Source organism: Copadichromis virginalis, linkage group LG2, assembly GCF_057382275.1.
Source record: "Copadichromis virginalis isolate Kocher_CV1m ecotype Utaka linkage group LG2, C_Virginalis_male_GT1.1, whole genome shotgun sequence".
NCBI lineage: Eukaryota > Metazoa > Chordata > Actinopteri > Cichliformes > Cichlidae > Copadichromis > Copadichromis virginalis.
In genome coordinates this window covers 38560728-38576645 of record NC_140619.1, presented here as the reverse complement: position 1 = coordinate 38576645, position 15918 = coordinate 38560728, and the positions used below count along the sequence as shown (strand labels likewise).

The 15918-nt window shown below is 37.5% G+C and overlaps 1 protein-coding gene across 1 annotated transcript; it reads left to right on the top strand.

The window, feature by feature from the left end:
- The first annotated feature begins 1642 nt into the window (after positions 1-1642).
- On the top strand, positions 1643-15501 carry LOC146717999 (cytokine-dependent hematopoietic cell linker-like). The gene is made up of 17 exons (XM_085434054.1): positions 1643-1777; positions 5734-5774; positions 7569-7716; positions 8686-8738; positions 8839-8893; positions 10058-10108; positions 10189-10229; positions 10358-10368; positions 10458-10541; positions 10768-10792; positions 10983-11007; positions 11096-11171; positions 11253-11269; positions 11349-11443; positions 13596-13670; positions 13840-13995; positions 14080-15501. Exons 2-17 carry the CDS (start codon positions 5772-5774, stop codon positions 14230-14232), a joined length of 1068 nt encoding a protein of 355 aa, XP_085290180.1. The 5' UTR covers positions 1643-1777; positions 5734-5771; the 3' UTR covers positions 14233-15501.
- Positions 15502-15918: the final 417 nt, after the last annotated feature.

Sequence of the window (15918 nt, the reverse complement as noted above, 5' to 3'; positions counted from 1 at the left end):
GATGGTAAATATGACTAGAATTATTATACACAGAGGAAGAACATGGGATCAGGAGTCAGGTGAGAAGCTCAGGGTAGAACACAGAGAAGGATAAAAATGGATTCATGAATACAAAAGGAAAAGGATCGAATGACTAAAGCAAACACATGAAACTCTTCAAAATGTAACAGGAAGTAACTTTAAAAAGACACAAAAACTACTTACTCGCATGAACAGGAAGAACAGAAGAAGCTGGCCCGGAAAAGAAAAACGTGAAAAAATATTTACGCTTTTATATTACATCTTTTAATATAACTACTTTCTTTTAAAAAGTATTTATTTTGTATAAGTCTTGGTTCTATTGCTTGTATTATCATAATAGTTTGCAAGTTAACTACTTAGATCCCTATAAAAAAATATTTACTTGGATCAAAGTACATGAAAGTCACAATTAACAGAAAAATAGCAGTTATCATCTAAGAATGAAGCAGAATTACATGTCAGCAGTGCATTGATTCCAGGCTTTACCATTTACAGATGGCCAAAGCAATAAAAGCGAAGCTCTAATAATGTGTGCAATCTTGGGACTGAAGGACCAAAAAGTTTTCCATTTCTCTTGAGCTAAAAGGTCATCTTAAGTGCGTGCACAGGTCACCACTTTCTGAATGTGAGAAAATGAGGCATTTAAAGAGAACATTCGTTAAATACCTTCCTGGATTTGTTCCAGATCAAGTTTTTTTAAAAAAGAAGAAAACAATAAGTACTGTCTGCACGTTTATCGTGAGCTATCCTCAGTGAGCATTGGAGCTTCACTCCAATGTCACTTCATGGCCAACAATGACGCATTTAAAACACGATTCAGCAGATTTCCTTCATTTGAGCTATTACATTACTAATATTAGTTAGTTACATGTTTACAGCTGTCCAGTTTGGGTTTCTGGGTTTATAACTATCACATTAAATGCTAAAGGGTTGAATGTGTGAACAAAAGCTTTTCTTTTAGCAGTGCTTCCTAAGTATATCCTCAATACTTTATTAGGTGCTATAAAATGAGTAAATATTGCACTGAAGTCAAATTTCGTGCTAAAATATTTACTCAGATTACAATTTGGGCTCACCCATATGGTTGTTACATAAATGAAGCCAGTTGAAGAATGGGTAAATGTCACCGTGCTTCCTTTACCGCTTGGCAGAGCAGATGTCGAAATGTCATCATGTTCCTTTTAAAATCAACAGAAAAACCTACTTTAGTAAAGATTCGTTCGACCCTGATTTACTGAGCATCTGGTGTAGTGTTTAGCTTTATGCATGCTTTTAAAATAGTGTCAAACAATAAGCTGTCAAAATCACAGGGCGAAACAACACAGGAAATAATTCGCACAGAGCTAAAAGTTGCCACAGAAGTAATAAAGAAACTTAAACGAAGACTCGTGTTTGAAAGGATGCGTCTGCAAAATATTTTGTTCATTTTCTGAATTGACAATTTAGTGTCAGTAAAGTCAGGGCACAGATGCACAAGTAGAAACTGTCTGCAAAGAACCATTTTATTGTCTAAAACAGAGAAGACCTTGAGTTATAGGCCAGTTACTCACCACACAGGAAGTTATTTTAGGTTACAGTGGGCTGCTTAACTCTGAGACTTAGAGACTTGATGCAACCTCAGTGTCTCTGCGCGTACACCGGGAAGGAAGACATACTGCAGACACTTTCTCTCTATAACCATACACAAACCAAAGAAGCACAAAACTGCTGGTCACTTACTGATGAAGGTGTGCTTGCTGTATAATCTTCAGAAAAGGTGGGTTCACTTTGAGTTGAATGTTGAAATTCTGCATTTGTGAGTGTGTAAATGCTACAAAAGAACAAAGCGCAGATGTCTCTCTGTGCTAAAAATAGATGAAAATGTGTGAATAGGAAAGGGGGTCTTTAAAAGGCAAGAGCTGCTGCAAAAGATGAGAAACTCACTTTGATTAAAATTCAAGAACAAGATTTCAGTTGGTTTAAATTTGATTAAAAAGTCGTTTTATTATTATTTATTATGAACATTGAACTTCCTAAAACTGAAGTGTGATTGAAACCGTGTCAAGTTAATTATGGTCAATTCTAAAAATACATATATATGTATGTTAGAAATATAAGGTGCCTCTAATTTTGATTCACAAAAATAATTACACAGAGCAAAATTGAAATATTTCACACTGCGTAACCAAATTACAGTCATAAAATGAAAACTGTCAACGAGCGCTTTTATTGCACAACCTAAAAAGTCAAGTGTGCTAAGTGAGTTTGATAAAAGATGCACAAAGAGCGAACCAATCTACTTGCTTCTAACTACCTGCAAATCGATACAAATCGATTAACGTGTGTCAACAGAGGGAAATAACTTTTAATGATAATCATCATAATTTGTTGATGGCGCTTCCTCACACTGAGCTTATTCTCGCTCTCTGCAGTTGATACGTTCTTGATCTCCGTAGCAAAGCCAGGTCACAAATCCTTAAGTAGTCTGGTGGTTTGAGTTGCCACAATCCTCTGCACCCAATTTCCATGGGGCACAAGTTTATTTTCCAGACTAACTGCTTAACCTCAGATGCTAGCTCCATGTATCTAATCTCCTTTTTCATATGTCTCGCCCCACCCCACTTCCCGTGGCCCAGTAAGCTCTGCAAAGCAGTCAGGCAGCCCCACAGAGTGTTAGACCACAGTGCCAAATCCAATACTGAGTTTGCTGCTTCTTGAGTCGGTAGCCTCTAATGTCAGCTGGCATTTTCACAATCCCTCAAATTGCTGAAATGTCCTAAATTCTATTTTGGGCAGGTTTCCTTCCTGCTTTCTGTTTTGTTTTCCTTCATGGCCAAAGAAAACTATCAAAAGCTGTCAATCAAAGACTGGTGGATAACTCGTGAGGATGTGGTTCTTTTCCTCTTTGTGCCCTTTTTGAAAACAGGATTTTAAAATTCATGGAATATTTTTAACCTCCTAAGACCCGAACTCTTCCACGGCAGCATTTTTAATTTCTCTTTGATATTTGGGCTGATTGGGACACGATGAATGTAAACACAAAGAATTACCAGATTTTTTTATTTTTACCTTATTTTTGTTTTTAGGAAAAATGAGAGCCACATCTGAGGATATTCGTTCACAATTTTGATAGAACGGTAGCAGAATAATGTCCTCGTAAGTGGATGTCAGGCCCTTGTAGAGCAAAATTTAGTATTTTGGTCTAAATATCCCAAAATGTGATGTCCACATATGTGGACGCAGGTCCTAGGAGGTTAAAGTTAAAAATTACACAAGTGAAGGAACTGTGACTGCACGAGTCTGTCTCAGTGCAGCGTGCTAATGCAAAAGCATAACAACTGTCTTTGTGCCCTTCAGCTGTTTCACTGTGAGATTGGATTTCAGTTCATTTGATCTGAGTGATCTAATGTGATCAAATTTAAAACGATTTCACAGCCACCTTTGTGATATTCACGAACTTGTGGACCACGTAAAATCTGCTCACTTTTATTCACTTTAACCCCCGTTTTTTGGCATTAAGAAAGACTGAAACCTCTGGAGCACCTAATTATTGAACTGTTAATGAGAAAACCGTCTGTGGCACATTGTGATTCAACAAGTATGTGCCTCTAGATTACAGAAGAAGTAAGACTTTGGACATACTCTCGCTAGTGATGTGTTAACCATTTGAAATACAGTGTATTTCAAACAGTGTAAAGTTAATCAGATTTAACGTATATTAAGTTTATTTGATTCAAAATACACCAGCACCAGCATGTTTGGGGTAAGGAGTGTTGACCGGTTAAATTATTCATGGATTAAATTCTGACATTGTATATGGTTGTGAGTTTAAATTTTATGGATTTTTCATGAATTAATTGTTAGATTTTTAAGACAAAACTGTAAACAAAATTGTAAAAATCAGCAACATTATCTTGACCATACAGAGAGATACTTTTAGACACATGCAGTGATATTACCGAGTTGCAGGGAAGGCTCACGTTTGATCGTGTTTGATCTGGTCTTATTTGGGTGATCTACAACTTGTTCGGGATGCTAATTACTTTGCGTATTTAACCAAAATCTAATATCACGTTTCCTCTGCCTCCCATAATCCGCCAATACAGCCTTATTGCTCATTATGCTGATGACACTTGACCGAACCTTTTAGAAAAGAAAGTTATATAAAACAGTCATCACTGAAGTTTAGGTAAACTCATCTGTATGATTGAGCCAAGAGTGAAGGCAAGAGTGTGTAGCACTGACGCTGGTCTAGAAAAGTTATAAACTGAGTGTCCTCAGTTATTAATATGAGTTACCTCCATAAGCACCTCCATAAATCTAAACCAGGTCACGTCTCTTCCTTCAAATCCTGCAGAACCTCATTTTAAGTAGGAATAATGTTAATATGTGAACAATTATATTTAAAAAGTCAAATATAATCATTAGCAAACTTGATCATCGTCATGAATTTTAACTAATACAAGTTTTTTGGTTTGTTTCTTAGATTTTTGGGTGTTTGGGGGGGGGGGGGGGGGGGGGGGTCAGAACTGTTGACCATAATTCAGCTATGACCAAGAAAAACTCGTCAGTGTTAATTTCAATGACACTTTGTTACATGTAAACTCAGCGTGCTTAACATAAGATAAGAATAATTGAATAGTTCTGGTATTTTTGTTTTGCTTGGTTTTTTGTTTTTGTTTTTGTTTGTTTGATTGTTTGTTTTTTGCTTTTTGCTTTTTGGCATCATCAGTCCTTCCATTTGAAGAACAAACTCCAAAGCCAGGTGATAATGGAGGTGGGAATCACCATACATCCCACGATACGATATTATCACAATACATAACGCACGATACGGTATTATTGCAATTTTAAAAAATACTTTGCGATATTCAGATTCTGTACATAAAGGTAAACTTTATCAATATTCATTTTATCTAATATCAAAGTCTCGCACTCAGTCTTTCTCTCATTTCAGTTTTATTGTTGACAAACTGAACGGTTTGTATTACAGTCTAGTCCAACTTAACTGAATGCAACCATCTGGTACAATTATAGCTATTCTGAACTATGCAATATGAAAACTATGCAGCCCCTTCAGCAACTGAAGAATTTGAAAGTAAATTAAAACAATACATAATTTTGCGTTAAATAAAAAAGTTTTAAACTTAATTAAAATAAAACATGTCTTAAATTAAAATAAGTAAACTGTCATGTTTATTGCTGCCAAAAACAAGTTAAACACATTTGGACAGTGAAGGAATGTCAGGATTCTTGCTCAGAAAAAGGATCAACATGCTCTGAAGTCAGAGCACAAAAACCTTTTTTGTAACAAAATATCGATTTCTGCTGTCCCTGTATCGATACATCATTAGCAAACAAAATATCACGATACTACACAGTATCGATTTTTTCCCCCACCCCTAGGTGGTAATGTCAAATGTCAAATGATCAACCTTCAATGGATGGATGGATTGAGTTAACATTTTTTTAAAAAGTGTTAAAAAAAATTGCTGAACAGTTTCTGTTATGTTAAAAATATAATTCACACCCGAAAGAAAACATCGTGGCTCCAAGTGACAGCAGCAGGAGGCCACAAACGGCTCTGTTTTGTTGTATATAATGACCTCATTCCTCTGCATGTGTAACTGTTGAGTAAGAAAAGTCCAAGGACAAACTGTATTGGAAGGCCACATTCTTTTGCTGAACACCCAACTAATGATGTTTTTCATTTTTGTTTCACCCCCTCGTTAGCTGCAGAGAGAGGGAACAGCCATGAGTCTGCTGTGATAATGGTGAGTTATGGCGGCCGTATCCACAGCGTTTCGCTGCTGGTTCCACATGAATGTTCCCAGGGGATACGCTGGGAGTCTGCAGCCCCCTGTGTAATTACCTTTTAGCACAGAAATGACTGAAGTGAGATTGTGCTCTGTCATTGTTAGTGCATTGTAAAAACAACACATTGTAGGCGACAAGGATTGTTCTCTGTGATTTAGTAATATCATTTCTAAACTGAAATTGTGAAATATTTTATATTAGTGTCACCAATTATACAATAATTTTCTCATAAGTTTACATGCACTCTGCTGACATGTGTTGGTTACTATTAATAATACTTGTTAATGAATTAATACATTATACGTCTATCATTTAAAAACATAAGAGGTTTAAAGAAATTAAAATAGTTGTTATATATTCTAGGTAAACGTATTGTTTGGGCGATTACTATGTAATGTCAGCACCAAGGTATTACAAGGAAATGCTCTGTGTTTAGAGGAAAGCTTCTTCTGTACTTTCCTAAGCGCTTAGGTTCACGATGCTTCTCAGAAGTGCAGAGCAGAACGACGTTGCATGGCGCAAAGTGCTAACACTCAAACGTAATGACCAAAGTCCTCTGGAAAGAGGAAACGGCTTGCATGTACATCAGAAAGGGACGAAATCTGATCTTAACTTAAAAACCTAAACGTATGTTTTTGTTCTTTTCTCATTCATCTGGATAACTCTATTGAACTCTATTGAACTCTATGATCTATATGATGATTCAAAGACTGAAAATGTCGAGTTAGAGTTGATTTCTACAACAAAAACATTATAGTTCAATCATATTCTGAAAAACTATTTTGAACATTGTATCATGAACTACAGCAAACTACAAAAATGTGTAACAGACCTGAAGTAAAATCTAATGTTGCATATCTCAAATGTTTTCTTTTCATAAAAGTGTTTTTAGCTGAGGAGGACTAATATCTGTTTAAAAACCTATACTGTTACTTTTTTTTTATTTGGTTTAAATGTCGATTAAGGATTGCTTGCAATTTAATTTTCTCATTAAGACTGCGTTAGTCAGGTAGTTTAGATAGATTAGTTTAATAAATGGGGAATTAAAAAAATACATTTCCAGCCCAGTATTTTTAAAATAAAGTCTCAGGGTGCATCATTAGAGACAGAAAACATGGACACATGGTTTCCACAAAATATTCAGGTTGGGTGGTGCACAAATGTCTAATGGTGACACTGCACCTGCTGGACACAAACATCAATTTCCTTGTGGAAAAGTCAGTCTTGACTTCTCCTCATTAAAAGCAAAGGAGGTTTTTAACTAAAGGAGAGGAGCAGGTTTGATTCGGCACGATCAATGCACCCGTTAACTGTGTATTCACCGTAATCTCACCCATCTTTCCAAATTTGCAACAGCAGGAACAAAATACCAAACATGGTCACAATGCACTTTGTGTCATATGTCATTAACTCCCAGAAATAGACGCTGCTGATTTTTAACACTGTGTCACAAGCTATCACCTCTTTTTCTATGATGTGTTGGCTTTGGTGCCTGTGTAATTGTAAATGAGGAAATCCCTGGGGGACAAGCAGCGGGTTATATCACCATAGTTGCTTCCTGTGCTTAGTGTAGTGTATGTGCATCGAAACTGCAAAGAGTTGCCTGCTCAGAATATGTTACTTTATACTGATGTTGAGGGCAAGAAAAGGCAAGTTAAAAAAACTACAACAAAAAACAAAAATAATGGCAATAATAACAGCAGGCCAGTGTCATTTCCCACTCTAAAGAAGCTGCAATTTTCTTTTCACAGGATCGCAGCAGAGCAGAAAGGAACAGAACTCAAAGATATGCTAACGACGTAGAGGAACCAGAGTACGACGTGGTGGATAACCAGGAAGAAGTGCTTAGTGTACGCATTCTTCCTGCGAGGCCCATAAATGATGACCAAGAGTATGCAGGTAGAAAGAAAGTCTTTCATTTCTATTTTAATGTTAGTTTTGTTCATACTAACATCTAGTACTGCTACTACCTCAGCTATAGCTTGATTTTAATTTCATGAGTTGAAAATGTATTTAAAGCGTCTTTAATGAGACCACTGAGAAAAGTTGTTTATTTGGTCCTAATAAAGCACATTAAAACATGAAAGTAAGAGGAGCTTAGTGATTATTATTATTATTATGTTTAATAGTGTTTTATTATTTCCTTTTTTCATTATTTCTTAAATGTATACATATACAGTGGATTAAGGACATACGTCCACAAGTAATTATTAAATGAATTGTTAAGCAGTTATCTTAATCTAAAACCACTAAAATGATTTTAATAATTCCCAAACTTCTTCAAACTTGACTTAAAGTACTATTTGTACTTGACACAGGGACACTGAGTCTATTTTACCTTCCTACACAGAAATGCTCTCATGAATGTAATTAGAATGAAGCTGAATGAGGTGCAGGGGAAAAAACAGATCTACCACAAACTGTGGTGAGAATGAAAGCAGCCTGGATCTGAGAAAGAGCTCATGCTGAGTGAGCATGATCTGCCAGTGGGTCTCCAGGGCCATCTGTTGGCTGAGTCAGACTGCGGGAGATTACAATTATCCAGCAGCTGAGGGGGAAGAGAGGGAAATGTGCAGTGCGAACAAGCTCGCTTTACTCTCCTGCTTGGATGTGGCCCGCAGCCAGGGGCCTCACAGCTGCATGTCTACAACTTTATAGTGAATGTGGCTTTTAAATTTGTTCACACTTGGAGCATTCTCCCTCTGTAATCAATACAGTCTGCTGCTGCAGTGCACTACTGGGACCGACATCGACCGACTTACAGGAATGATACAAACTCACAGGGTGTTTAAACTGTCAGCTTACACTGGAACTTCTTAAAGTACTATCATCACAGTCATTGATGAGAGTGTTTCTTTGGCTCTTAAGACAGGGATCTCCCAAGGTCATCATCAGCTCACAACCTTTCATCACTCTCCCCTGTAAGGTTTCTTTTTTGGTCTTCATTAATGAATATACAATTTGAATGCAACTACCTTACTGACCGTACTCCACATTTCGTTGTGCTCTTCAATCAATCAGGGAAACTCAAATATCCTCCCAAGATGTCCATCCAGAGAAACACCATTTTCAACAGGTAAACCTACAACGCATTTAAAATTGAGTGATTATTGTGGTAAAGATACTGAACAGTAACAGTGAAATTCAAATCAGAGACATCTTTGTTTACCTTGAAAAACAAAACTATTAAATCACAGTTAATTAACAGTTAAAATAACTTAATTACATAATCGCGCACATCCATACTTTGCCTGGTAACAGCAGCTTGTGCTGGCAAATATGATCAATGAAAATGAGAAAACATTGGATAAATATTGAAGGTAACTTAGTCTTTGCAATGGCTTAATAATTTCTCTCTTCTTGGTTGCTGCTCATCAAAGCACAGAGTCACTTAGACGGCATTACTCATGCTGAAAACCCATATGATGCAACTAACTTCATTAATTAGTTGCTGCCTGCCCTTGCACCTTTGCACTGCCAGAGTGGGCAGCGACTAGCTAATGAACATAGTGAAGCAAATACTAGCTCTAATTGTCGCTTAAAATCAAAGAAGAATGAAAAGAAAGTACTTCAAAAGAAATCTGAAGTTGTGTTTTACACTTGACTGACAAAGTAGGAAAGTCAACTCCACCTAAACAACTTGGGGATTTAGTGGTAGCTGTCGATATTCAGCTAGTTTTTAACTCAACCAGATAACATGAAGTTATGTAGTTCATTTCATCAGTCTGTATGTCTTTTTGTTGTATTGTTTGTGGTAATGCTCCGAAACGAATGGATAGGTTGACATGAAAAGTTTACCAGAGATGGCACAGAGGGCGGCATAGAGGTGACTGCACCACTGGGAAGGGCAAACATTTAAAATTAATAAACATTTCAAAAATGGGAGACATTGTCTTGAAATTCTTAAGAATATTTTTTAACTAAGCAGGATATACCTCTCATCCATGCATGGTGTGGTGAGAAATATTCAGCCTCTAGTGATGTGCAGTCTTTGGCGACTCTTTTTTTCTGTTTAATTTAATGCAGCTTAACATAAAATACTTTTTTCTCATAGATTTACAGCTTCTGATCTCAGTAGATTTGGCATCCTCTAATACTAAAGCTGATTATTACAGATTAATTGAAGGATGCTGGTTGTCTTTAGTTAAATGTACTGTAATGTTTTCCGTAAACTGAGTAAAAGCTGATTCTGTCCCAGAAAAGAACCTTTTCACCTTTGTCTTCTGTGTTTGAAACACAGCACCTGTGATAAATAGAGATCTGAAGCCTGGCCGACAAAAGATGAAAACAGGTAACATCTCAGCTGACTGAAATTGTTTTGCCTTTCTGGGTCACAGTTTAAATCTCATATTGTATATTCACGTGGTGTAGTTACAGATAGGAGGATCCCACCGGTGCCAAAAGGAGACCAGGTAACTTCACGTGCCAAACAATACAGTTTACTGTACTACTGTTTGTTTGTTTTTTTATCTTTCAATAAATTGTAATGCTGACAAACTATCAAAAAGGTGACCAACTTTTTCTCTTTCTAACATTACAGCACTCACAAAGGTAATTTGCTAAATTATTGTTTAAGTTACTCATTGTTGTATTTATCTGCCTTATGGACGCACTTACTGTTTGATTCTTTGTTCCTGCAGGAGTTTGCAATCACCGTCACCTTTTACCCTGGAGTTGGTCAATGTCTTGTCTGGAAAGGCTCCACAGCAAGGTTGCAGGAGAGAGTGAGTACTGTTTTATTTTATATATAGAACCTGACACTGTGGTTTTAATTTGCTGGAGTTGACGATAACCCAGTGTGACGTTTTCCCCTGCAATAATGGTGTAAAGCAAAAACAGCACCCCACAGTTTGTACAGTGTAGCGATGACACCATCTGCTGGTTGGAAAGATTATCACAGAAAATGCTGGAGGCTCTTCTGACATGTTATTTAATGTCATTTGATTTCAGCAGAGAGCACGGGACCACTAGAAATGTAAGTAGCTGAAAATGCTGAACCTATTAGAAGGTGTTGTTTGCGTTTTATTCACCATCTCTTAACAAACTAAGTCCTATGAGAAATACTGTAAAATAAACATGCTTTCCTGATTCATATATACATTTGATTTTATTCTACAAATTTCACCAAGCATTGTCGTTTAACTCTCTTTTTATACTTTTAACAGGCAGAGTTTAGTTCACATATGAAAGGTAAGATAAAAATCACAGCCTCTTGTGATAAAGTGTTACCAATAATTGTTTACAACTGTATTAACACATAAAGGGTTTTTATTTTTAGGTCCACTCAGTTCTGAAAGTCTTACACCTGGCAGTTACAGGCATTCACTGGATTTGGAGTCTCACTTAGAAAGAAGGTCTGACTTTATATTTTCAGGCTTCTCAAGATGCTTTTTTAAATGTCTTATTTACATGCATCTTTTCTGTCTTTTATTTAGGACCCATCAAAGTCTAGGTAAGTATCTTTGGGCTCGTCATTATCAGTCATTATACAGTTACTGACTTAATAAGTCCCCCCTGACATCTACTTAAAGAAAGGGTCCCATCAAAACGCCATCACCATGAATGGCCTCAGACGAAAGAAGACTTTGACCAGCACGACTTTGTCCCAATGGAAAAGCCTCAACAGGTACATGTGCTGCTACAGTCATGTGAAAAAGAAAGTTTTGTTGAAGTATGTCTGTAAAGGTTCTCAGTCATCCAGGTCATCGTACTCTAAGGAGCTTGGAAGGAAGCGTCTGGACTTCTTTAAGAGACTTTCCCCCTCTCATCCAAGAAGCTTCTTCAGTTCTAAGAGCAGTTGGTGGATAGTCCCAGATTCCCAGCCCTATGGGAGTGTCCCCAAGAGGGTCATGTGCCCCCTATGGATCCTCTACCTAATCACATGAGCCATGGTGTGAAAGTGTGTGTGAGTCACAATCAGCCAAGGTTTCAGGTGAACCCACTGTGAAAACTAGCCCAATGGGTTCACAACATGGAAGAGCCACCTCCACGGGACACAACTCGCATGCATCTAAAGGACAAAGGTCATTGTTTCAAGGACGCCAATGTTCACATTTTGGACAGAGAAGACAGACGGTTTGAAAGAGGAGTGAAAGAAGCATCTATGTCCACTGTGAACGACCATCTTTGAACAGAGAAGGTGGCTTACGACACCAACTGACATCTATAATCCAGTTTTGAGTTCCCTCCCCAGACACCTTAACACCCACTCACATCCTGGGCCATTTAACCTCAGTAAATCACATGACAGTGTGGGGATAGGTTTGACAGTGGGTTCACCTGAAACCTTGGCTGATTGTGACCCACACCCATTTTCACACCTTGGCTCGTGTGATTCGGTAGAGGATCAAGAGGGGGTCCATGACCCTCTTGGGGACACTCCCATAGGGCTTAAAATCAGGGACTCTCCACCAACTGCTCTTAGAACTGAAGAAGCTTCTTGGATGAGAGGAGAAACATCTTCAAGGAAACTTAAAGAAGTCCAGACGCTTTTCTTTCCAAACTTAAAATTTTCGTAGAACTCTAAAAAAGACATTTGAAAGGTTAAGTGATTCAGGATTCAAGAATGACTTTAAAGGACTTTACCAGTCCCTTGTGTCATTGTGGAGGGGTTTTGGCCCACTCTTCTTTACAACATTGCTTCAGTTCATTGAGGTTTGCAGGCATTTGTTCATGTGCAGCTTTCTTAGGGTCCCACCGTCTATTTTAATCAGGTTGAGGTCTGGACTTTGACTGGGTCATTCGTTGTAGATTTGCTGCTGTACTTGGGATGATTTTCCCGGTTGCATGATCCAGTTTCAGTCATGCTTTAGCTGTTGGACAGATGGCCATAGACTTCACTTAAGAGTACTTTGGTATGCAGCGGAGTTTATGATCAACTGCACAGGTCCTGTGTCTGCAAAACAAGACCCAGCCATCATACCTCCACCACCAGTTGGTAAGAGGTGTTTGCACTGACATGCTATGTTTAGCATGTGGCAGCAGCAAGTATCTTTGCTACTATGAGTCACTTCAGTATTGCATAGACACAGTTTTTAACACCTATTATTCAGTAGGAGAGCTTAATTAGCAGATGCACTATTCTCTTCAGCTGGCACTTCTCCTCAACCACTTTGCTCCACCTTTCCCTCCAGCAGCTGAGCCAAGAAATTACACCTCGCCACGCCAAATATCTCCACTTTGGTCTCATCAGTCCAAAGGAGACGGTTCCTGAGATGTTGTGGTTTGTTAAGATGCAACTTTGCAGACTTGCAGCCATGCTACTACGTTTCTTCAGAAAGAAGTAGCTTTCTACTGGTAACCCTTTCAAAAAGGCCAAACATGTTCATTCTTTTTCTAATTGTACATTCAAGAGCTTTAAGGTTCAGCATGTTAACTGAGGCCTGTAGAGTCTAAGATGTAGCTCTTGGGTATTTTTCACTTATTTTGCAGCACCAGCAATGCACAGTTTGACCTTAGGGTGAATTTCTTGGGGGAATCCACTCCTGGGAAAACTGTAGTATTGTGTAAACAAACACCTGAATAATCATTTCCAGCAAAATGCCAAAGCTTCTGTGTTTTAGAGATGATCACATGTGCTGATGATCAGGTAATCAAGTGTATTGGCATCACCTGGCTGCTAATTACCCCTTTAATTCCTATGGAAACAGTGGAGGTGTATCTAATTTTTCACAACTATCCATAATTAACCCAAACTAATCCTGTAATCAAGAATGATATCCATCACAACGTGATATTAACTAGCTTTGAATCCACTGATCAATGAACTTTTCTGGCAGACCTGTGAGGAAGATTGGTACATCGGGACATGTAATCGAGCAGATGCTGAGCACGCTTTGCACCTGGTGAACAAGGTATATGAATAAGGACTCTAAATATAAAAATATAACTGAACATGTCTTAAGCTTGGGCAGATGTTAAACATAGTTATTTGGATCTATATCAGTTGAAAGTGTAAAAACAACACACCAAAAGCACAGTTTAACAGGAGTATTCTTTTCTTTCTGTAACTCCTCCCATTAGGATGGTGCATTTTTGGTACGAGACTGCTCCACCAACAGCAACTTTGAACCCTTGGTATTGGTTGTGTATCATGAGAAGAAGGTTTACAATGTCAAAATTCGGTTTGTCGAGAGCACAAAAAAGTACGCATTGGGCACAGGATATCGTTCAAATGATGTGAGTGAACACATTTCAGAAAATGTTTCATTAAGAACCCTCAATCGCACTATATTTACTCTAATTCCCTTTATTTTTCCTCAGATGTTTGACTCTGTGGCAGACATCATCAAGTTCCACTCCATATTTCCAATAACACTTGTCAGTGGGAGAACCGCGATGGGAAACAAGTACCCAGACAACTGTGTGCTGACATTTCCTATAACAAAAGGGGATGTTGAACGGTTGCTACAATAACATGTGAACCTTGCCAACAAAGATTTGTCAATGTGCTTCTTGTGTCATGTGTGTTCACAGTTCCACAAAAACTGTAGCGCTGTCATTCTGAGCAAGTTGGGGTGGATGGATTTTGTAAAAGAAAAATATATACGTTGATCAGACGTACCTATAATTTCTGGTTATTTTGATAATAATAATGTGCTAATGGTTTTTAAATTAATCCCATAGACAAGTGGTTCTCAAATTCTTTGGGTCCAGTGACACAAAACCTCCTATAATCAAAATATCGATTTGGCTGGTTCTGCCACAGCATTCGAAAATCTTCCCACACCTGCTAGCTACCAGGCTAATAAACTAGCAAGTGATTTCATTGTTGCAGTGAGTCACAATCATATCAGTTCCTCCTGTTCCTCCATAATATGGTAGCAATTACTGGATATAATATGTTTTTGTTATTGAATCAAATGGTCCCCAATCTGTAAAATGCACTTTTTAATGATCTAGCGCAATTTAACAAATTATTTTACAGATCCCCTGTCCCCCGGACCCGATTAGAGACCCACTTCTCTCTGACAGATAATAGTGATCTACCCTAATTATCCTAATTTAATGTCTTCAAATTGTATATTTTGTAGCAACAATCTAAAATAAAAAGTCTGTAACTGTACAATTATACAAACCAAAAAGCTAGAACCAAATAGCGTAATCTTTGGTCATTTTTTGCTTTATATGGATATTTGTATAAACATATACACATATCTACTGAGAAATAAAAGAAATATTAAATATTAATCTCTTAAATACTAATCTGGTTTTTGGACAGTTGATTTGGAATTCAGTTAAACACTGATCATGAATCCATATAAAAAAGTTAGCATTTTCATGTGTTTCGCCTCCTTGTATACTTTTCTTGGCAGGAATGGACTTCCATACCTACTTCACATTTTCCTTTCTTTTTCTTAAATCAGACTTACTTCCCTGTCCTTATTTTTAACCAGCACAATGCTGTTTTTCAGTCATGAACTGCATGAAATGTTATAAAGATTTTATTTTTATTTTATCACGATTTTATTTTAAATTATTACAAGAGTTGGGAAATTCCCAGTGCTAGGTTTCAGTTAGCTTGACTCAGTGCCATTCAGTGGCTCTGGCTTAAGTGCAGTGAATTGATTTAGAGAGTGCTCTGCAGTATTTCTGTTGGTAACTTAACTAAAGATAGCAAGTGAAACCATTTATAACATGTAACTAAAGTTTACTAATTTTTACAATATAAGTGGGAAAATGACAGATTGAAAGCCACTTTTACAAGCTAAATAGCAAATTTAAGGCTAAACAAACTACTTCAAGTCACATGATTGATTGATTGATTGATTGATTGATTGATTGATTGATTGATTGATTGATTGATTGATAGAGTAACAATACTTTATTTATCCCGAGGGAAATTGTTTAAAAGGCTACCAGACAATCCGGTGCCATCATGAGCACCCTTTCTGACCATACATGGAATACACAAACATAACACTGGGAAGACAGGTAGGGGAGGTACGAAAAAAACAATGGAAATACACACGAGGAAAGAGGAGGAGAAAAAAGATATCCTCGCAGACTGAGCTCCTCGGGGAGAGCAGTTTGAGAACAGAAAAAAAAACACCTCAGCACAGAAAGCACATAAATCTTCACATCTTACAACCTAAAAGCACA